Source organism: Psammomys obesus, unplaced genomic scaffold, assembly GCF_907164565.1.
Source record: "Psammomys obesus unplaced genomic scaffold, mPsaObe1.curated_primary_1811, whole genome shotgun sequence".
NCBI lineage: Eukaryota > Metazoa > Chordata > Mammalia > Rodentia > Muridae > Psammomys > Psammomys obesus.
This window is the reverse complement of record NW_026593982.1, coordinates 552893-575170: the sequence shown is the minus strand read 5'-3', so window position 1 is coordinate 575170 and position 22278 is coordinate 552893. Positions and strand designations below refer to the sequence as shown.

At 43.4% G+C, this 22278-nt stretch overlaps 2 protein-coding genes across 2 annotated transcripts in view; both read right to left on the bottom strand.

Annotated features, from left to right (window-relative positions):
* Positions 1-14449, bottom strand: part of Gmcl1 (germ cell-less 1, spermatogenesis associated) — a 29818-nt gene extending 15369 nt beyond the window's left edge. The window contains exons 1-6 of the mRNA XM_055617630.1: positions 14035-14449; positions 8673-8796; positions 6326-6422; positions 5098-5195; positions 1838-1950; positions 1210-1288 (exon numbers count right to left, since the gene is read on the bottom strand). Coding sequence (XP_055473605.1) covers positions 1210-1288; positions 1838-1950; positions 5098-5195; positions 6326-6422; positions 8673-8796; positions 14035-14288 — 765 coding nt within the window. The 5' untranslated portion in view covers positions 14289-14449. The remainder of the gene's footprint in view (positions 1-1209; positions 1289-1837; positions 1951-5097; positions 5196-6325; positions 6423-8672; positions 8797-14034) is intronic.
* Positions 14450-17658: 3209 nt separating this feature from the next.
* Anxa4 (annexin A4) overlaps positions 17659-22278 on the bottom strand; it is a 50940-nt gene continuing 46320 nt past the window's right edge. Inside the window, exons 12-13 of the mRNA XM_055617618.1 lie at positions 21792-21914; positions 17659-18687 (exon numbers count right to left, since the gene is read on the bottom strand). Coding sequence (XP_055473593.1) covers positions 18628-18687; positions 21792-21914 — 183 coding nt within the window. The 3' untranslated portion in view covers positions 17659-18627. The remainder of the gene's footprint in view (positions 18688-21791; positions 21915-22278) is intronic.

Below are 22278 nucleotides of genomic sequence, written 5' to 3'. Positions count from 1 at the left end.
AAAAACACTTCACACTCATGACATTTTTACCATAGAACTTTCAAAACATCATTTCTCTCCAGAATTTTCCAGACCTGTCATGGATATCTTGGTCTCACTGATACAGGAGAGCTATAACAGTGGAAAACACAGCACAATCAAACTGCATCATTCACAAATCGCCAAAGGAAGGAAAAGTGAATGATAAGTAGATATAGTTCAAAGGGTCAAGTTAACTATAAATGTGACCTCATCAAGTTTAGTAAACATTACTTTTAATTTTATTCTGTGTGTGTGGGAGAGAGAGTGATGGGGGATAGAAGGAGAAAAGGAATGAGAGAGAGAGAGAAAAAAGTGAAAGAGAGTGAGAGAATACTCATCGTACATGACACATGTGTGGTGCCATAGGACAAATCTTAGAGACTGAGTCTTAGGTTCTCTTCTGCTATCTTGTGGATCTGGGGATAGAATTCAGGTGGACAGGCTTTTTGCAGAAGTGCTTCTGTCCTCTCAGCTATCTACCATCCCATAAACACTTTAAAATAGGATCTGGAGAGGTGGCTCAGTGCTTACCGGTGTGTACTGCTCCCAGCACCCACATGGTCCTCACAGCCATCTACAACTCTAGCTCTGGCGGCTCCTATTCTGGTCGCTAAGGAGCCCTAGACACACTGGTGCACAGACATACAGACAGGCAAACACAACTACAATAAATCTTTAAAAACATTTTTTTTCCTAAAACATGTTTGATTTTTTTCAAACATCATGTTCTATAATAGAAATGTTTTCAAACTATCCGCTTTGAAGCTCTACAGGCTCGCAGAAGTGAGGTAGCACTTGGAAGTCTTTGTCTTAGAGGAGTGGTACATTTCTATTACAATTGTTAAGACAACACATGTACATTTTATCATTTACATCAAAGAGAGAAGTGGCACATTTCTTCAGTTTGTGTTTATAGTCAGGCTGCTTTTCACTAAATTGTTTGCCTTTTCTTCTTTTTTTTTTTGAGACCCTCACTATGTACCCCTAGCTATCCTTGAATTCACTCTGTAGATCAGACTGGCCTTGAACTCACAGAGATCGGCCTGCCTCTGCCTCCCAAGAGCTAGGATTAAAGGTGTGCACATCAAGCCCAGTTCTCATAATATTCTTTGTGTTTAAAAAAAAATACCTGGACTATCTGAGCAAATAAAAAGTGTCACTTTAGGATGATCGGCTGGGAGGTTATGCGGAACCCCAATACCTGAGTTCTTTGAAGAGCTCCACACTCTGGTGAGTCATCAGGTTGTTCAGCAGCCACTCCAGGCACCTGGGGGGAAAGTGTGGTTAGCTGTTGTAGCTCAAACTGGCAACCCAGTGAGGGCTTACTTATAATTTAGTGAAAAAACCATTAATCATGCTAGGCCATGCTCTAAGTTTTTACCTTAGTAATCTGAAGTTTAGTGTTGTTTTTATCAGTAGTTATTATGGGATAGTCCCTTTCCATTGGTATAATTTCTCATTAAGAAAACTTCATGTTTATGTTAAATCCTTTGTAAAACATGACCTTCGGCACACTCAGAAAATGAGTTTGCAATCTCAAGAGTCAAACTGCCCATACTTGTATCAGTACGCCAGCCTCGGCGCCTGCTCCTGAAGTGGTGGCCACAGCTGTAGGAGCATGTTCCAGCCCCACCGCGTCACAAGGGCAACCCTGAGTGACTTAATGCTTAGAGCGGAAGAAAAGCGTGGCTTCCAAAGTAACAAGTTCCATCACTCTATTCTTTCCCCAACTAATTCTTTATTACATTCTCACAAGACTCCAGAACAACCAAGTTCCCAGAGTGGGATGGGAAGAGGAACAGGAAAAGTGACTCACTTTTTCTTTACAGAGTCTAATCCATAGGTCCCTGCTGATGTATAATAGCCACACACAGTTTTCACATTAATTGTTTCCTTCATTGTCTCACCACATTGTTGTATTAAACCATCCTGCAAATATAAACAAGCACTGGAAAGGTCATTTCACCTGGGAAAATCAGCTCTCATATGTGCTTTCAAATACTTATAAATAAAAACAAATCAAAATAGCAAGGAAGAAAGGAAAGAAAGAAGGGAGGGAGGAAGAAAGGAAGGGAAGGTAGAAGGACAAGAGGGAGAAAGAAAACTCATTAAGTGAAGCAAGCCATGTTTTTTCTAAGTCCAATAGGAATACTGAAAAAGAGCCTAGGAGGTACCCACTAAACACCTGACACTGCAAATGAAATGGGTAGGGAAGGCACCGTGACGGGAGATGCTGTGTATTTCATTTTCCATTTTCTACTCTGACCTTCTGCAATTTCTTCAACAGCATTTTCCTTGTTTTTCCTGCTTTTTTAACTAAGAACTCTTTACACAGTCAGCAAGTGATAGGACGGACTAAAAAAAAAATATGGCTGCATGGAACAATACTCAGTAAAGTTTAAAGCACCATTAATACCCCACAGATGTTTCTAAACAAGTATATGAACTTAAGTAACATACTAAAATTTTAATCTAATGCACCTCCTCCCCAGGCCATCCACTGCAGGTGGGAGATCTGGCCCCTGGGTCATGAGAGTGGGAGAACTAACCTGTCCCTCAGCAGCTACAACACTCAGGAGAGTGGGCCCTGCATCTCACCTGGGCAGCAGTGAAGCTGTCCCTGATGGCGTGGGCGCAAGTGAGTAGGCCCTGAGGGCATTAGGGCAGGAGATCTGGCTCTGCCCCTTGCTGGCTGCGGCACTGGATGAACTAGCTGCTGAGGCAGGGTTGGCGTGGATGCAGGAGAGCTGGGTGGGCTGACCAGCTCAGATACCTCTTAAGTCCAGATCCAGAGCTTTGAGTTGGCCCACCCCAAAATCTACCCCATTCACAAACTGCTAGAGCACGTGGAGCTGGTCCTACAGATCTAAAACTACAGGATCTCCATGACATAGAGGATCAGTGAGGTTCCAGTACTGATACTATAGCAGAAGCAGAGACCTCAAATCAGATCAATGACTCATTGCAATGAACATCTGTAAGCAAACAGGTGTGGAAAAAGGGTATATACTGTGGGACACATTATGACACACCACAGCTTCCACAACAAGATTTTTTTCTTTTGTGTGTGTTGAGGGGGAGGTTGCAAGGGTAGAAGGCAGGTATGAGGGGACAGGGAGATAAGTGGGGCTGGGGTTTATGATGTGAAATTCTCAAAGACCCAATAAAATTTTTTAAAATTTAATTAAAATATTTACATGGGTTTCAAATAAACCACCTTCTATGTACAGAGAGAATACTGTCATTTTTTCATTCAGGATTGTGAAATATATTTATCATGCAACTATATTATTAAATTAGAATTAGTAAGTTATAAAAATAAGGCAGAAAGCAGATTTAGAACAAAACCAAAAGAACCAAAGTTAGAAAATATAGATATTTAAGTATTAGAAAGGTAAAAATATTTGAAAAAGATAATCTCAGCTAGGATAATAAACCAGTAATAACTTTAGATAAATCAGCCTGTCAAACCACATGAGCTTAAGTTAAAGCACAGCACTGACTCACTGGTTTTTAAACTTACCTCAGCACTAGATCCCTCTTTTCCTAACCCTCAACTTCACAGCCCCAGCAGGTCACCCCAACCTCCTCTCTGGAGTCTTTCTTCTGTGTGGTTCTCACTGAACCTTCACCTCGGTGGCATTTGGACACCCGCAATATGTTTGTATCTCTAATGTATTCTTTCTTTCACCTGTTGACCTGAAATAGTCTCCCACTGTTTTAGTGTGGTGTTGGGAACCAATCCCAAGGCCCTGTACATGCAGGTGACGGCCCCACCAGAGCAGCACCCCAGCTCCAGTTAAAACAGACTTCTTCCCCTGATTAGAATCTTCCAGAGGTGCTCACAGGAGGCAAAGTCAAACTTTGTAATGTACAGAGGAAACTTCATGTACTGGCTTTGGCCTCTTTCTCTCTAACCCATTTTATTTCTTGTTTTGTTTCTTGAGATAGGGTCTCCTGTTGTAACTCTGGCTGGCTGTAAGTCACCAGGCTGACTCTGACCTCAGACACTTGCCTGCTTCTGTTTCCCAAGAGCTGGTATTTGAGATGTGTACTACCACACCTGGATTTTTAAATGTTTTATCTACTTATGTTGTATGAATGGTGGGACACACACTTCACAGTGTGCATACAGTGGTCAAAGATAACTGGAGAAGTCAGTTCTCTCCTCCAAATGTGTGCCCTGGGGATGAAACTCCAATTGTGAGGATTGAGAGCAGGCACCCTTACAGGCTCAGCCATCTTGCCAGTTCTCCAATTCAATTTACACTGATGCTAGAAACTCAGTTTCCTTAATTTCTCTAATCCCCCATCTTCTCACATTTTGGGTCTTTCTGTTCCTGGCGTGAAATGCCATTTTGCCCCTCTTCACACAGTGCAAGGTAGGCACACTTCAACCTCAATCTAGAAATAGTGTCCCTTGAGGATGCTAGACTGAACTGGCCCTTCCTGTCTTTACAAGTTTATTAGGACCCCATAAGGTGTTTATGCTGTCTACACTATCAACACTATGTAACTGTCAGGGCCTTTGGGTTTATTTATCCACCTTTCACCCGACCCTCAGTACACTGTGAGCGCCATGAAAGCACACACAGATCAACTGTGTTTAAGGACTACATCTTCATCCTCTCTGGCTCCCTATGCCAAGTCTTACATATTGCACAGTGTGTTCAACGTACAGTTACTGGAAGATGCACGGTTTACACGGGATGACAGAACTAGAAAGCTTAAATAACAAACTGTTTCTTTGACCCAATGAACTAAATTACTGACGATACCACCTGCTTAGCAGGAATACCACTGATGGACAGAACTCTGCAGAGGAATGTGGGCAGCGAACTTTCCCAAATGGCAGCATACCAGGAAGTTACGCAATCTAGCTCCCACCCACTTCACATAGGGACCAAAGCCCCTAAGTCCAACAGCTTTTGGAAAAGCACTTTCAATCATTTCTAACGTTTACACAGTTTGTTTCAAAGACTGCAGAAACAGAATTTCACTTCCGTTTTGGAAGTATACACCAAGATATAACAGGCACTGTGACACTGCGACACTGCTGAGTGGTAGAATACTCACCAACTGCAGCATGCAAGCTGCTGCTAAAATGGCGACGACCCGGCTGGGTTTTATTAAGACGTCATCTCGATAAAGTGATCCAAATGCAACCTGCAGTGCTGAAAGCAAGAGTGCACACACAGAATGAAGTGCATCTGCAGGACTGAGGCTCCTGCAGAAGCAGCAAGGACACTAGATACCTGGAGAATCATGAACTAAAATGGCAGCCACAGTTACTGATGGCATTAATACATAACAGTGCTTGCTGTAAAGGATTCTGCCAACTCCAGCTACATTTTCTGTCTAATTGTAATATAGTCAGTGGTTAGAATTAAGGCACCCTGGAACATAGTTGTGTTAGAACTGCTGAGTAGCTCGATCATTAAATGTAGGCACATGGCCATCAGTCTATGACATTTTCTTTAGGGAGTAGGTAAGGATCTCATTCACTATATACTGAGAACAGTACTCAGGCTTGTCTCCAATTCATAACAATCCTCCTGCCTCAGCCTCCTCAGGGCCAGTATTACAGGTTTGTGTTTAACTCCTGCCATGTCTGTGACCACTCAGGTCCTCTGAGCTGTCTCAGACCGCTCCTTCTCTAATGGTGCTCATGGATGCTCTCCAGTTTGCTTCGTAAACACCTCAAGTTCCTTTGCCTGTAAAGTGGGCCCTGGATTTCTCCACTTGGCTTGTCAAAGCAGATGAGCAGAAGGAGAAGTAGGACAGGAACAGGAGAGGATGGTCTGTGTAGAGGCTCACTACACTGTTCTCACAATCCCTTACTTCCTCCCAAGCCTTGTTTCTTTCAAACTCTGAACAACCTGCTACATCATTTATATGCTTATGCTCCACAAAAGATATTCACACATCATTTATTTTTATTTTTTGGTGTTAAGAGAGCAAACCTCATAGAGGGCAGAAAAGTTCTCTTAACACTTAACCATATCCCAGCCCTCACTACATGCTTTAAAAAGAGTAGTCATACTTTCTATCCCCCATCCTTCATGTCCCAGGCTGACATATTCACAGAGACACATGAGGAGATTGATTGAACTCCTAAGACTAAACAAAGACAGAAGGACAGAACAGATGAGCTATGGAGTGAATTAATATGAAATCTTCACCTTCCAGTATATTACACAACTATTCTCCCTAGCCTGTAAGGCTTGAATATTTATTCTTCATAAAAAACCAGTAAGGTTATACTTTTATGACTTCTATGCAGTAATAATTATGGAGGTCGTACCTTCTATATCAATGTTCTGGTCAGGAATCTCCAGTTCAATAATATTCATGCTGGATTCTTTCCAAGAACCACTGAACATACTAGAAAAGTAGCCAGACTAGAAAAAAAGGTCAATGATTAGCCAGTACTTTGTCTTCCAAATATTTTTTCCATTTCTATCTCCAAGCAACTAACCTAATCAAAGTTAATCTAACATATCATTTTCAAGAGAAAAAGAACATCAACAGGAGAAAGGAAATTAAAATGTTCTATTTCATCATGAAATAGACTGAACTATGTGTTCATTTGATACTGTCACAAAACTAAACCAGATTCTTACACTATCAGAATCCGACACCACATCGCTATGGAACCTGGGCAGCCTTTCCCCAGTCTCAGCAGCCCTTGGGAGTACATATGGCAGCATTTTTTCCAAGCCTGACAGCACACACAGTGGACGTGTGATTCTGTATTCAGAAGAGGCGAGGAAACAAGTCCTCTTCAGACTATTTCCTGTGGCCTCAGCAGCGATTAAGGATCTAGAGAACTCCCGGATTGGACCTAAAAGGATGCACCCCAAAGAAATCCGAGACCAGATTTACTTTTATATAACCACAATGAATCCTGAAGTCTGCATGGGTGAAGTCTATCGTTACCTGCTAGATCCGTTCCTCATAATTAGCACTACAGTACTTTAGAATGGCTCAAGTATCAACTAATTAAAAATTGCATTCCACATCAAAACATAATTAAAATAGAAAAAAAATGTAGTGTTCCCCAGAACTTATGCTTGTCAGTTTGCATCTGGGACTCCAGGACACAGTCAACACTGAATCAGGTGCTCAGATACCTCAGGTCTGACTTGTGTACAGGTTCTCACACTATAAGGCCCTGGAGGTCACTTTTATTGCCTAATACAATGCTGATGTTATGAGATAATCACACTGGGTTTTAGGGGGTGACAAAAGCTCTACATGTCTAGTACACGTGAAAACATCTTTTTCACATATATTTGTAACAGAGTTGTTACAGCTGAGGTTGTGGAACTGCAGATGCGCAGAGCCAGCTGTCCATGATGGCCCATAACAAGGACACAGACGTTTGTTGGCACGGATCTGAGAGTTGAATGCTAATCAACCTGACTTCACAGAGGGCACCTCACCTTCAAGTCAGTAAGAGATTGCTATTTCTTTTAGGGATTCAAAAGAATGGTTCAGTTAAGAGTGGTATTCTAATATATACCCTGGATTATATCCTTTAGGATTTTTTTTAAGAGATCTCGTTCTTAAAATTTTTTCGACTATATTCTTCAAATCAAAATAAACTTGTTCAAAAATAAATTTTAAAGAATTTTAATTAAAATGTGGGAGGAGGGACTAGAAAGATGGCTCCTCAGTTAAGAGAACCTGTTGCCCTTTTTGAGGACTGGAGTTCGGTTCCCTGCACTCACATTAGGCAACACACAACTGCCTGAAACTCTAGCCACAGGAAATCTGACACTCAATTCTGGACTCCACAGGCACTGTGCTCAGTTGCACAAACTCACACACAGACCACATATAAATACATAAAATTTAAATATCAGAAATAAAAGTAAGCCAAAAATTTTAATTAAACATGGAAGGAAAAAATATTTTCCAAACATTTTTCTGGCGTTTTTCAAAAATGCCTCAGAGGGTAAGTTTGCTTCCCAGACTCTTAGGTGGAAGAAGGGAATCAACTCCCACAAGTTTTCTTATGACAATACAGCTACTGTGGCAAGCATGTATAGACACACATAGTAAGTAGTAATAATAAATGTAAACGTTTTTAAAGGAAAAACTGTCTGAGCTCTTAGAGCCACTTGTATTCTATTTTGAAAATTCTGAGTCATTTTGAAGAGTTAAGATGGTGACAAAAACTTGGCACAAAAGTCAAATGGGCACATTGACTAGACGATCTACCTACTTTCGGGAATCGTCTTTTTAACTCCACTGGATTTTCTAGGAAAGGGAATAAGCATGAACTTAACCTTCACTTTCTATAAAGCAACACTTCAGAGAAATGTATTTAAATTGTTATAAAAGAAATTAAATAATCTTAACCTGAACGTTACAGTTCGCCCCAACTCTTCCATTTTTCAGCAAAAGGCACTAAAACAAACTTCTTGACAACAAAGAGGCAATAGTGGGAAGTGTGGCCAAGAATCTCAAAATCTGTCTTGAAGGCTGAAGCCAACTTTCCCTTGCCATGCCCACCATCTTTCCTTCCAGCATACTTCTCTAGGGAAGCTCACTGTGAAATCCAAACAAGCAGCAGAATACACTCCACACAGCCAGGCTTCTTCAAGCAGCTACCTGAGTGCCTAAAGCATCAGGGAAATACTCACTTGACATAAATAGATTTTGTGTAAGCTCCACTCTTCACCTAGAGCACAGATCTTAATGTCACTATTTTCACCATTCAAAAACAACGTTTGATAGATGTATTTAGATGTGCTCTTTAACTTTTTCCTGTTGAGGAAAAAAAAAAACACAAAGTTACATAAGCAAACGGCTCACTAGTGGAACACTAGTATCACCAGGCCCTGTCCAACGCCAGCACACTGAAACATGCATTTCATTGATTTTTCATATGCCACTCAGTCTGATGTTGTTTAGTTTCTGTGAGATCCAACTTCCCCACTGTGTAAATGAGGGGATGTTGAAGAGGCATGTCAACAGAGGTTACACCGGGTACTCTTACTAACAACAGACAGATGAGGCCAAGAAGGGAGACATCTATAGCTACCCTTTACAAGTTGTTGGTTCTAAACCAATTTAAGTTATTTGTTCAATAAACAAAGACAGGTCGGCAATCACACTTTGCTTACTTCCTTGTTTAGAAACCAGTGCTAGGGAAGATTCAATATTGCTGTAGCAAACTGTTATTCAACTATAATCCAATTGGCAGAGTACTTGCCTTGAATGTATAAGGCCCTGGTTCAATTCTCGGCAATACACACACACACACACACACACACACACACACACACACGGGGGGGGGGGAGAGAAAGAGAGACAAAGAGAAAGAAAATAAACTTACATTTAAGCTTATTTTACCAAACTAATCAAAACTAATTTTAAATTCACTGGTTTTCCCCATTAGACAAATGGTTTGCAACCCTAGATCAAAGCTTTTCAAAACTATGCTCAAAGGATAAGCATGTTAGGGGACACAGGTAAGGGCAGAGCCATGAAATACGGACACCCTGTAACTCACCAGAGTACCGCCTATATATCTGCAAATATTTACACTTCTACAGAAGACTTATTTTAGTAGAAGAACTGATTTGTAACAGCTTGGCAACCACGAGGTCGAGGACATGGCTCAGTTGGTAGAGTGCCTGCCTAACACGCACAGAAGGTTCACTCCTCACTACTGCAGAAACCAGGTATGATGGAGCAAGTCTGCACTCCCAGCACTGGGAAGGAAGGCAGTCAGGAGATCAAGGAATTCAGGGCCAGCTTAGACTACATGAAACACTACCTAAAAACAACAACAACAACAACAAAAAAACGTAATTTGAAAAGATTATTTACTTCTGTGAATCTGTACACACGTATGCACACGTGTAGATGCAAGCTTGTGCATGAAGAACACACAAGAATCACTCTCCACTTTTTTGTTTATTTGTTTGAGAGAGGTTTCTCTGTGCAGTCCTGGCTATCCTGGAACTCACTCTATAGACCAGGTTGGTCCTGTACTTGGAAATCCACCTGCCTCTGCCTTCCAAGTGCTAGGACTGAAGGTGTGCACCACCACTGCCTGACTCCACCTGCTCCTTTAAGGCAAGTTCTTTCCCTGAACCTGGAGCTTATGTCTTCTGAGAAGCTGGAGACCAGAAAGACCCCAAGATCCTCCAGACCCTCCCTCCCCACCTTTCCCCTTGTAGTTTCAGGCATGCACAGCACCTGGTTTGTCACATGGGTACTGGGTTCAAATCTGAACTCCAATCCTCACGATAGTGAAGCAAGTGCTCTTAACTGCTGAGCACCTCGCCCACCCAAGCCAGCATATCTTAAAACTTCTGATGACTTCTGATAGCTTTTTTACTAGATTAAATTTTTAAATCTCTGGCCCTGGACAGATGGCTCGGTAGTTAAGAGCACTGGATTGTCTTCAGAGAACGTTGGTCCCAGCACCGGGATGTGTGCCAACAATAGCCTGTAACATCAGTTCCAGGGCATCTGCCGACCTCTTCTGGCCTCCGCAGGTACTACTGCACATACACAGCACCCATACACATAAAAACAGCAAAAACACAACAAAAAATATGTTTGTGCATATAGAAAGGAGATTTATTAGAACAGTTTGCAGGCTATGGTCCAGCTACCAACAATGGTTGTCTACCAACAAAAGGTCCAAGAATACAGTAGCTGTTCAGTCCAAGAGGATGCCCAGAAGGTGTGGCCCAGATTAAAGGTGGATCTTCCTATCTCAAAAGATCTGGATTAATAATGTATCTTTGTCTCAAAAGATCCAGATTAAAAGTGGGTCTTCCCACTTCAAATGACTTAAGAAAAACTCCCTCCCAGGTTTGCTCAGGCCCTTGGGTTTTAGTGAATTCCAGATGTAGTTAAGTTGACAACTAAGAATAGCCTTTCAGTATCAATTACCAATTATGAAAACATCCCACATGCTTTTGGCCAATCTGATCAGACTCCCTTACATCACTGGGCTGTCAATTTGACAGCTGAAACTAACTAGAAATACCACTAAACATAAAAGTTAAGGAAAAGAGAGTGCAAGAGTCCCAGGGGAAACTTATAACACAGGGAAATAGGAATTTTAAAAATACATAAGCACATGTTTGGAATTCTCAAATGACTATGGTTATAGATTGATAATGGGGTACAGTAGCAAAGGATTCCGAATAACGAGAAAGAGCCATTTAAAAACAAGTCTCCGGATTGTCAGGATTCACCAGTTACCAAGATGTCAAAAGATTCATAATTAAAACACACACACACACACACACACACACACACACCTTTCAAAAGTTCAGAGGAGAAAAAAAATATGGTCACCTATAAAGAAAACAGAATTAAGCCAGGCCTAAACTCTTCATCCACGCTTAGGACATAAGACAATGAACCAGTATCATTAAAGGGTTGGTGGGTAAAGATACCTGTTGCCAAGCCTAAGGACCCTAGAAGCTGAAGCTTTTCAGAAGCAGGTTTGTTGAGGTGGGAAAGCACAGTGGACAACCTGACAAGGTAATCAGTACCACCACACAAAATTACAGATGCAAGCATCTTCTTGTGCCTCCAGCTATGCAGTCAGCACCTCCCATTATACACACACACACACTGAATTCTGACATGCATTTCTTTTGTTTCTGTTTTGAAATAGTGTCTTACAGAGTAACCTAGGCTGCCCTTGAACCTGTGCGTTCTGCCCTGACCCAGCCTCCTGAGTGCTGGGATTACAGGCCAGTGTGACTACTATTACAGCACTTTAATAAAGAATAAGAAAAAGGTCTCTTCTCCTTATAGTTTGTCCTTAATAGTTATTTTCCTGTTCTTTGTTAATACAACTTATGGTAAAGTTTCCTTGCTTAGATTGTTTCCTTTTTTAAAATGGACCCTGTCATATATTTCAACAATTACATTAAATATACATGGTCTACATACGCATCAAACGACAAAGACTGTCTTATTGGATTAAAAAACAACAACAACAAGACTTAACTATCTGCTGTACATATACCTACCTTAAATATAAAGACATAAACAAGGGCCAGGCAGATTAATCACTCAATAAATGCTTTTCAAGCACAAAGCCCCAAGCTGAATGCAAAAACAACAACAACAAAACAAACAAAAACAAAACAAAATCCACAAAAAGCCAGGTGGGTTGCCAGCATCTGTAATCCTAATGGAACAGGTGGAGGGATGGAAACAGGCAGATTCTTGGACTTTGCTGACTGGCTAGATTAGCCAATCAGTGACCCTCCAGTTTAGGAAAAAAAGAAAAAAAAAAGGAAAAATAAACAAGACTGTTTTACAAAGGTAAGGTGGAGAGCAATACTGAAAGATTCAGTGTTGACCTCTGGCCTCTACATTCAATCACATCTGTGCATGTGTGCATATGTCAAAAGTGAAAAGATGGTGCTGGGAATATAGCTTGGTAGTAGAATACTTACCTAGAATGGATAAGGCCCTGGGTTATGGGAGAAGTCTGAGGGCTGGTTGTTTTGATGGGATGTGGGATATGGAGAGGATTGAAAAGGTACATCAAACAATTATCAAAAGAAAGTGGGAGTAGCTAAGTCACTAAAACTAAATAAAGATGCACATCTTATGACAACAGGGCCAGTTCACCAAAGAGTTCTAATACTGAGTGCACAAAGGACAGACACTGTGGGGCTAGAGAGGTGTCTCAGGGGTGACAAGCACATACAAAGGACACAAGTATAATTCCCAACACCCATAATGAGGGGATCTCACAACACCCCTGTAACTCCAGCTCCATGGGATCCAACACCCTCTTCTGGACTCTGCAGAAATACGCACAAGCCCACATGTAGACATACACATAAGTAAAAATAAATGTTTTAAAAAAGCCAGGTATTGTACTTGTGGTCATTCTCAGGTTGTGATAGTCTCACAACACTCCTTGGTCCCTCCTTCCTCTTTCTCTCTCCAGGGTCTCTATATACAACCCAGGATGGCCTTGAACTCATTATGTGGTCAACAAGGCTGACCTCCAACTTAAGATCCTACTGTCTCAGCCAGCAGAGTTTGGATGTTACAGGCTTATGCTACCTTGCTGAGCAAAATCTGTGGAACTCTTTTAAGAGGTGGCAGTAATATTTCCATTTCACATATGAAAAAATGAATATATTAGGTGTAGAATGCAGGTAGGCATTCAGAATTGGAGCACATTAGGATGTCCATCTTGTGAATATATTTAGACATAAAACCCTGATGAAAGGGTATATTAATCCAGCCTTTACCTATGACATTTACATGTTAGCGCTACCACCGAGTTCCATCTCTAGTAGTTATACTTTTTATGTCAACAAAAATGCAATGCCCGTGTAGCAAAACATTGAGCAAATTACATCTGTGTGATTCTAACAATGAACTTAAAGAGAGAAAGAGAGAGCGCAAGCAGATTCCTTACATGAAAATACACTCTGGTATACACCGCATCGTCTTCACCGCACCACATTGTCTTCACAGGCAATGGTTTTTCAACTTTTTCCTCAGAAATCTTAACCTACACAGATCACAGCCCACCTCAACAAGCAGACTTTGTTCTTAATTAAGGGGAATGTGCATAACTGCCAATCTTCATCACTGGTCCATCTCAGCGACAACACAGGGAGCTGTCCATCTCAGGCACTATGTTCCTCTCTTTACTGATTTAAGGCTAGTGAAGCACAGCATGTTTTCCTGTGGCTTCCCACTCAGAAAGCAAAGGCCTATTACAGAAGGGCCGCGGAAGCTCTGGCTGGTCCTTTCACAACACTCCGAAAGCTTCTGTTTTAATGGGACCCGCACTGATCCCGGGTCCGCCCTGCGCGCGCCAGCTCCCGCACGGACCCAGCCAGGTCTGTCTGCGGACGCCCAGCTCCCGCACCGACCCCAGATCCGGCCCGCACGCGCTCAGCTCCCACACACCGACCCTCCCCGCGAGGCCGCCCCGCACCCTCCCGTCAAGGGCACTGGTGTCAGGCCCCACAGGTGCGGGGCGCTCGGTACCTGCGCGGCGTGTTCAGCAGGCGCTGTTGCTCGTCGCCCTCGTCCTCGTCCTCGTCCGTCTCGGAGTCCGGGTGGCAGTAGCAGAACGCGCCGCTGCTGCGCTTGCGCTTGCGGCCGCCCGGACAGTAACAGAAGCCGTGGGCCGCATCCTCACCCGCGTCCGACCTGCGGGCCGGTACCCCAGCACCCGGCGTGGGTTCGGGCTGCTCTGTCCGCCCCGCGGGCCGCAGCACCCGGCTGCTCAGAGCGCCCATGGCTCCGGCGCCTAGGGAGCGCCGAGGGGCCGCCCCGCCATGCCCGACGCCCCACCGCCTACTCGGCCGCCGCCTCGCGCGCAGCCCCAACCGTCGCCGCGAACGCAGTCACCTCCATCCTCCGCCCCGCCCGCCGCGCCTCAGCCGGCCGGCTCCGTAAGACCTCGCCCCTTCGTTCTCGCAACAAAGCGCGCGCCGCAGGGCGCATGCGTGCGGCGAGCCTCCGGAAGGGGCGGGGCGGCTGCAGGGCCCTCACGCATGCGCAGGGTGTGGACACCCCACGGGCCGAGCTCAGCCCCGTTGCGTGATATGCTTCCGCGGTTCCGGCGTTAGCCGTGGGGCCTGGGCGCTGTGAGCTTGTGCCGGACGGGTATGGAGACCGCTGTGGTTGCTTCTGCCCGTAAGGTCCAGTCCAGGGGCTTATCCAGCTGTGTGCTGTCAGTGAAAAGACGGACTTGTCATCGTGGCCCTTGCTTCCCTTTTGGGCTCTGGGACCCGACTGGTCTGGCTAGATGCCTTCACCTAGTGGTGTTGACGGGCGTCAGTCTGGAGCCATAGGCAACTCCAGTTTCTGGCTCTCTTCTGCTGCCTTTTGATTTAATAATTATTTTGATGTGTCAAGCTCTCGTATTTCATACTGACCTTCGGATGATCTAGAACTTCTGATCTCCTGTGTCCACCCCTGAAATGCTGGGGGTACAGGCATGTATCACATCGCCCGCCTGGACCTAAAGGGCTGGGATTCGACCCAGGGATTCGTGAATGCTATGTAAGCATTCTACCAAGTGAACTACATCCCTGGCCCCTGATTTCTTTTTTAATTTTTTTTTTTTTTTTTTCAAAAAAGGGTCTCACTCTGAAGCCCAGGCTGCCCTGGAATTCTCAGCAGCCTTCCTGTCTTCGCCTCTGGGTGCTGGCAGGAGTTGAGGTTTGAGCTACCATTCCCACCTTCTATACTTTGCAAAGTAAAATGTTGATAATGTTTCAAACAGAGCAATACAAATAGCTGTGGACCCACTACTGGCTTGGAATTTTATTACACTTATTTTGAGTCTTCTTCTTTCCCCCTTCAGCTTTATTGAGATACAATGGAGAATGCTAAAAATGAGAAAACCCCTTGTATACTTGCCCTGTTTCCACCCTTTCCCTCTCCACGCCATTTCTGTGCTTGTCTTTACATGCACACCCATAAGCACTCTTTCCTGCTGCACATTCAGACATATAATTTAAGTAGGATCAGACCATCCCAAACCTATGATTCAGAACCTTTCTCATCTCTTAAAGCCATAGTTCGAATTAAATCTCTAGTTATTGTCACCACTTATTGTAAGACCCATGATTTACCTACTCCCTCAAGAAGGGCTTCAGTTATGTCTACTTTAATGCTCCTTCATGGACAATATGCACAAAAGCTTTATCAAGCAGATCCCAGAAATGGGCTTTCTGGGAAATTTCCAACTTTATGAGCTCTTGCCAATTTCTTCCCGGAACTGACTGCATCCGAGCACCATTTGCACTCCTTTTCAGCCGCATGTGTACTTTGTAGGCCACCGAGGACTTGTCTTCAGCTCATCTCCGAGAAATTCTGAGGGTACGTAGATGAGGCAGGTTACAGTAGAAGTTGGAGGAAGACAATGGTGATTGCAAGAAAATACACTGGCAGGCACATAATACAAGACATGAGCATGGGGCCTTGGTGTATGCAAGTAGACTGACTATAACACAATGACTTCAAGTGTCACTAAATTCCTAGAAGGTAAAACATACATATTCATCTTGTGTAAGGAACCCTGATTACTGAGGGGACCCACGGAATGTCTGTAAGAACCTGCCACAATTACACAGGAAGTAGCCTCCAGCCACAGAGCAATGGCATTTGGGGAAGAATGTGCCTAATCCTTTTTGGTCTTCTCCCTGATACTCCAGCCCAAGCCAGCTTCCCAGTGACAGCAGGCCAGAACTGACTGAGGAAAGAAGCCTCAAATCACACCTGGAACTTTGACTTACTATGTTAATCACTGAGATAACACTGTTTGGGGACCTTAAGGCGATACAGAGTAGGACTTCTGAAAAGCCAAGAGTGAGCAGAAAAATTGTGACTTTCTACCCTCTAAATTTTCATCCAAAGACAAGAAAAACTCAGCCCACTGAAAGCACTCTGAACTTCCTTTTTAACACTAAGATATCGTTTAAAGGTAACACAGCTACTAAAACCCCAACAAAGAACCTCATAATGCTTCCAAAACACAATGAAGTTGGGGCACAGATTCCACAGTCCTGAGGTGGTAGCGTCAGTTCCTGAGTCTAACTGGAATGACTGGGCACGCAGGCAGTTGGTGGGGATCCCAGCACCAAAGCACAGTCTGCACTGCAGAAAGAACAAAGGGGTATGTGCATGTCTGTTCTTTGTACACTGAAACTTTTGTCCTCTGTGGTGCTGAGAAAATCAGCCTGTAACTCTACCCCACTAAGCTACATTTGTGGCCTTAAATGCAACATTTACTAGAACTGCTCCACCAAACAGAGTCACTCACTGTCAGAGAACAAGCCACCATGTTGTCTAATGTCATTGAATAGGGTTTGACATACATAAGTGTTAGCAATTTTGTTGGGTTTTGTTTGTTACTTTGTTTTGGGGTAAGAGAAGGCTGTCATCCCTTTGCTTGTGTGTGAAGGTCAGGAGGCAACCTGTAGTTGTGTGTCTCCTTCCACCATGTGGGTTCTGGGGATTGAACTCAGGTTGTCAGCCTCGGTTTGTGTGTGTGTGCGTGGAAACCAGAAGTTGACATCACTGTCTTACTCTCCGCATCCTCCTCCTCCTCCTCCTCTTTCTCCTCATCATATCATCATCACCATCATCAAGACAGGGTCTCCCACGGAACCTGAAGCTCACTGATTTGGTACACTGGCTGGCCAGTGAGCCCCTGGGGTCTGTTCCTCTCCACATCCAGCTTTGGGGTTAGAGGCATCCACTCACTGGCCATGCCCAGCTTTCACATGGGTGCCAGGGATCCAAACATCTCTCCTCATGCTTGTGCAGCGAGCATGTTACTCACTGAGCCATCTCCTCAGCCCCTGTTTTGCTTTTCTGAAACAGGGACACATGTGCCCAGCCTATCCTCACAATGGCTATGTAGCCAGGGAGAGCCTGAAGTTCTGATCCTCCTCCCTCCACCTCTCCAACGTAAGTATCCTACAGAAGTAGGCTAACATATGGTTAATGTGTTGTTGTTGTTTTTAATGTTGAAATTCTTATGTTGTAATTCAAGTAGAAACTTCGTAACACAGCTATTTCAAAAATAGTTCCTTCTATGGTTCAGAGTGAAAAAATCCTCTGGTGTGAAAAAGTCAGAGAAAGAATACACATCCCTTTAAAGTTACTATTTTTAATTAAAAATTTCTCATGTTGTATACAAACCAAACTTCATGATTATATGCAAACACAGTTTCTGATTAAGATCAAAACAGCACAGTGGGAATCAAATAAACAGTCTAAAGAGATTATTTTTAGCAGAGAGAGGTCAGCCACAACCCAGAACACCCAGCACCAAACTACCTCAGCTGAGCCTCTCACGCTTGTCCTCAGGTTTTGAGCAAGATTAAGACGGTAACCTCAACACTATGGAATGTTCATTCGCACAAAGTGATAACTAAACAGGAGGGATCTGTTTAGCCACACTTGAAATTGATCTTGTTTGATGAGCTGATGACTTTGCTATGCTTTGTGTGGAGGAAGTGGTACCAGGGCAGGAGGAGACAAAGCTTGCTCCACCAAACTCAGCAACTATCAACTAACGTGATAGGCAAAGCCAAAAGGGGAGGGGCCTTGTCTGGCGTGGCGGTACCCATCTTTAATCCCAGCACTCGGGGAGGCAGCGGCAGGAGGATCTCTGAGTTTGAGGCCAGCATGGTCTACAAAGTGGGTCTAGGACAGCCAAGGCTACATAGAGAAATGCCCCGGGGAAGAAAACTGCTTCTGTCCTGTTAAATTCTTACTGAAAAGAAAATCCAAAAGGATTTAGTGATTTGATCTCTGCAAAACACAGATGGGGAAATAATCTGCTAAAGACATGGGGGCACATTAAAATTTCTAATTCTCAAAACAAAAAAAAAAAAAATTTCTAATTCTCAATCTCCATTTAGGTCTTAAAAGCTTTGAAAGTACAAGCTGACAGCATCAAAATGACTAATTAGAGATAATAATAACACAGTCTGGATCCCAGGAGGCAACTGGAGGCGTTTTAATTGGAAATAAGCATTTGAGATCATGTTAATAGCAGGGCAGAAAAATGAAGTTAAAAAAATCAGTGTTAAGAAGCCTTCTGTCCTGTGTCTTGTTTTAATCATCTCCTCCACAGAGAATGAGCAGAACCTTCCTGTAGTCTCCGGAAGTGTCGCCCTGGGAGAAAGGAGGGCACAGTTACCAGCACATTAGGATGCCCTTAGATGGACCATACAGTTCACAATCACCTACCTTTATTTTGCCAGCCTGGCTGCATTTTCTCAGGTCCTTGACATTTATTTTCAATTGCAAAAGTAATGCTTCTGGCTGGAGAGATAGCGTAGCCACTGAGTGTTCCTTGCTGTCACAGGAAATCTGAGTTTTGTTTTGGGGATCTCTATAACTACAGCTCCAGGGGATCTGATGCCCTCTTCCAGTCTCCTTGGCACTGCACACATGAAGCATGTCTGTCTGTCTATCTAGTAATCTTGTTTAAAAAGTGATATTTGTTCTGTGTAAAAAAAAATACTTAAGAGCATAGGAATCACCCACAGTCTCATGACTTCTGGGTCACTGTTGTTAACATTTTGACATATTCCTCTCCATCCAGTCGATACCTATGTGATAAGAATTATAGTGCCGTATTTGTTTATGTTCTCATTTTGTTCTTTTTATTCTTGGTGGTGCCAGGACCAAACTCTTGCTCATCCCCATACTAGGCAAGTATAGGCAAGTGGTCTACAGATGAGCTGTATACCTAACCTTTGTATCCTGTTTTTTTATACTGATTATAGAACATTTTTCTCCTATAGTCAGATGTCTATGTGGTCTCCAATGTTTCATTATAGCAAACTTTGCTAATGAAGCACCTAGAAGCTGAGTTCTTAGGAACTTTCCTCATAATTTGCTTGAATACATTCTCATAAGATGAAAATTACTAGATTAAAATTGTGGATTTTTCTAATGCTTTTGATATTAATTGCAAAATAGCCTTCTAGAGAGGTCCTATAATTCCTAGTTTGAAATTCTTATGGTCTAATAAATACATTGTGGTTTCCCTTATTATTTATGTATTTCTATTTTTTGGCAGTGAGGATTGAGCCCAGGGCCTGGTGTATATTCCAAGCAAGCAATACCCTCAGCCCAATAAGTCAGTTTGGGTTACTTCCTAATGGCTACTGAAACAGATGGTGTCTCTGACTTTTAGAGTTCAAATTTTAATGTCTGTCAAAATGAATATCACTATATTATTAATTTGTCTCAGTGATCTGTGAAACAATAAGTATTTATTAAAGTCGCTTACTGGTTTAGTATTTTTGTCATAATCTTTTGGAGCTGTCCCAGTTAGGTTCTGCTGCTGTGATAAAGACCATGACCAAAACAACTGGGGAAGAAAAGGTCTGTTTGACCACAATTCATTGAGTGAAGCCAAGGCAGAAACTCAGGACTTTTACTTCACAGGTCAAATCTTAATGAGATGTTTGTTGTGTGGGCAACCCAAGCATCTCATAAATTAGTCTCAGCTTCATGTTTACAAGATTCTCCAGGCTTCTTAAAGAAGAAAAGGGCCAGTTAATGAGGGCCTGTGAGGGGTGAGTCAGTTTTCATCATACCCACGCCATCTTAGAACTCCTGGCATTCTGATACCAAGTAAAGAACAGTAAGCAGATGGGGGATGGGAGGGGTTGCTTTCTTCTATTTCTAGCAGACCAGAACTCAGGCCTGAAGCCCTGAGTTCAATCCTCAGCACGCACACACACACACACACACACCACAAACAAAAAAAAAAATCATCAAAATTTAGCAACTGTGATTACTGTTTGCAAGGGTCTAAGGAAGAAGTTGACTCCCTGGGGAATAGCAACTGTCTGCCTCACAGGTCACAGACTCAGTGTTATGGAAAAGAGGGTGTTCACATGAGAACAGGTGACCAGCTGTGAGGATCTGCCCATTCCTTACAAGGAGCCTTTTTTTTTTTTTCTTTTTTTCACGACAAGGTTTCTCTATATAGCCTTGGCTGTTCTAGACTTGCTTTATAGACCAGACTGGCCTCGAACTCACAGAGATCTGCCTGCCTCTGCCTCGTGAGTGCTGGGATCAAAGGTATGCACCACCCACATCCAGCTACAAGAAGCCTCTTAGGAAATGCATCTTGTGTGAGAAACGCGAAGGTTATAGGAATTTATGGTGGGTTATTTAAGTAGGAATGTCTCCCACACACTCGTGTGTTTGAAAACTTGGTTTGGAGAGGTTATGGAACCTTTAGAGGAAGTATGTCACTAAGAGTGGAGCTGGGAGGTTGTATAGCCTTGGCCCGCTTGCAGTTTGAGCTGTTTCGCTTGCAGTTTGAGCTGTTTCCCCGTGTTCAGATAAGGTGTGACTAGCCAGCTTCCTGCTCCTCCAGCCTCCTGCTGAGCCTTCCCTCCTCGGGAATTAGAAGCCAAAATAAACTATTTCTTTTCTTAAATTGCTTTTGCAGTGACATTCACACAGCAGCAGAAAGTAAATGAATACATACAGCTTACTGGCTGCATTTACGGAAGCCATGTGACAGATCTTGGCGGGAAGAAAGATAATAAAAGCAATTGAGAGCTCAAATAATGGGATGTATGCCAGTTATAGGGTCTTATATATCTCAAAGACCCTAAAGTTTGTAATATCAAATACTGGAGTAAATTCTGTACAGTTATTGTTAACCTACTTACTTTTTTTTTTTCCTTTGTCTTTTATTTTCTGTGTTTGGGTACTTTGCCTATGTCTATGTCTGGCACTAATGCAGGCAGTACCTATGGAGGCCAGAAGAGGGAGTCAGATTCCTAGAACTGGGGTTGCAGTGGTAATGAGCTGTCATGTGGGTGCTGGAAAAAGGTCCGTTCTCTTAACTGCTTATCCCTTAACTCCAGACCCTGACATTGATCCAAACCAACCTTTGGGTAGAAGGATATTTGAGACTGAGTTCGGGGTGATGCTTCCTCTCCACACTCCATGTTGATTTGAATGGGTCAGTTACTTAAAATGTGAGGGCTTGTTATGCTATGCACACTTTGAAAAAAAAAATACTGAATCATCACCCCCAATTTTCATCCTTGTTTGGGTCAACTTGAAATTATTACTGTATTTAGAAGGTAAACACTTCTGGCATATACATCACGAGAAAGGGGGGGTCCCTAGGAATTCCGGAAGCTGAGGGACATCTTCATTGTGAATGACAGATGCCAAGGAGGAGCGAACAGTGGTGCTGCACACCAACACTGGGCCCTGCCTTCCCTTTGGTGACCCACCTTGATGAAAGAGTACAGGGACTTCCCATAGAGCCTCTTGAAGTTTGCCCGGATGTCCAGCATGTCAATCTCTGCTCGAGAAACCATCACTCTGATGAGGGTGCTGTCGTCAGTACCTAAGCCCTGAGGAAGAGAGCACAGTCCTGCATGAGGTGATGCTCTTGGTCCAGCAAGGCAAGGTGAAGTGGTAGAGAGTCTGCTACAGCATCCTTTGCTGTGTGACCTGGGAGGCCTGAGGAACATCCCCATGCCTTACCTTGGGATGCAAGGCTGGACAGCTCACCTCTCCAACACGCTGTGTACTGACCAGAAGATATTGCTCTGCCTTTCCAGGGACAGGCTCTGGGCTGTTCTCATTCACAGTTCTCCTCCCCAACCCATGCGCAAAGCTTCTCAAGGTTCTGCTTAAACATAACAACCTGTCCTTTCTTCTTCCTTCCTTCCTTCCTTCCTTCCTTCCTTCCTTCCTTCCTTCCTTCCTTCCTTC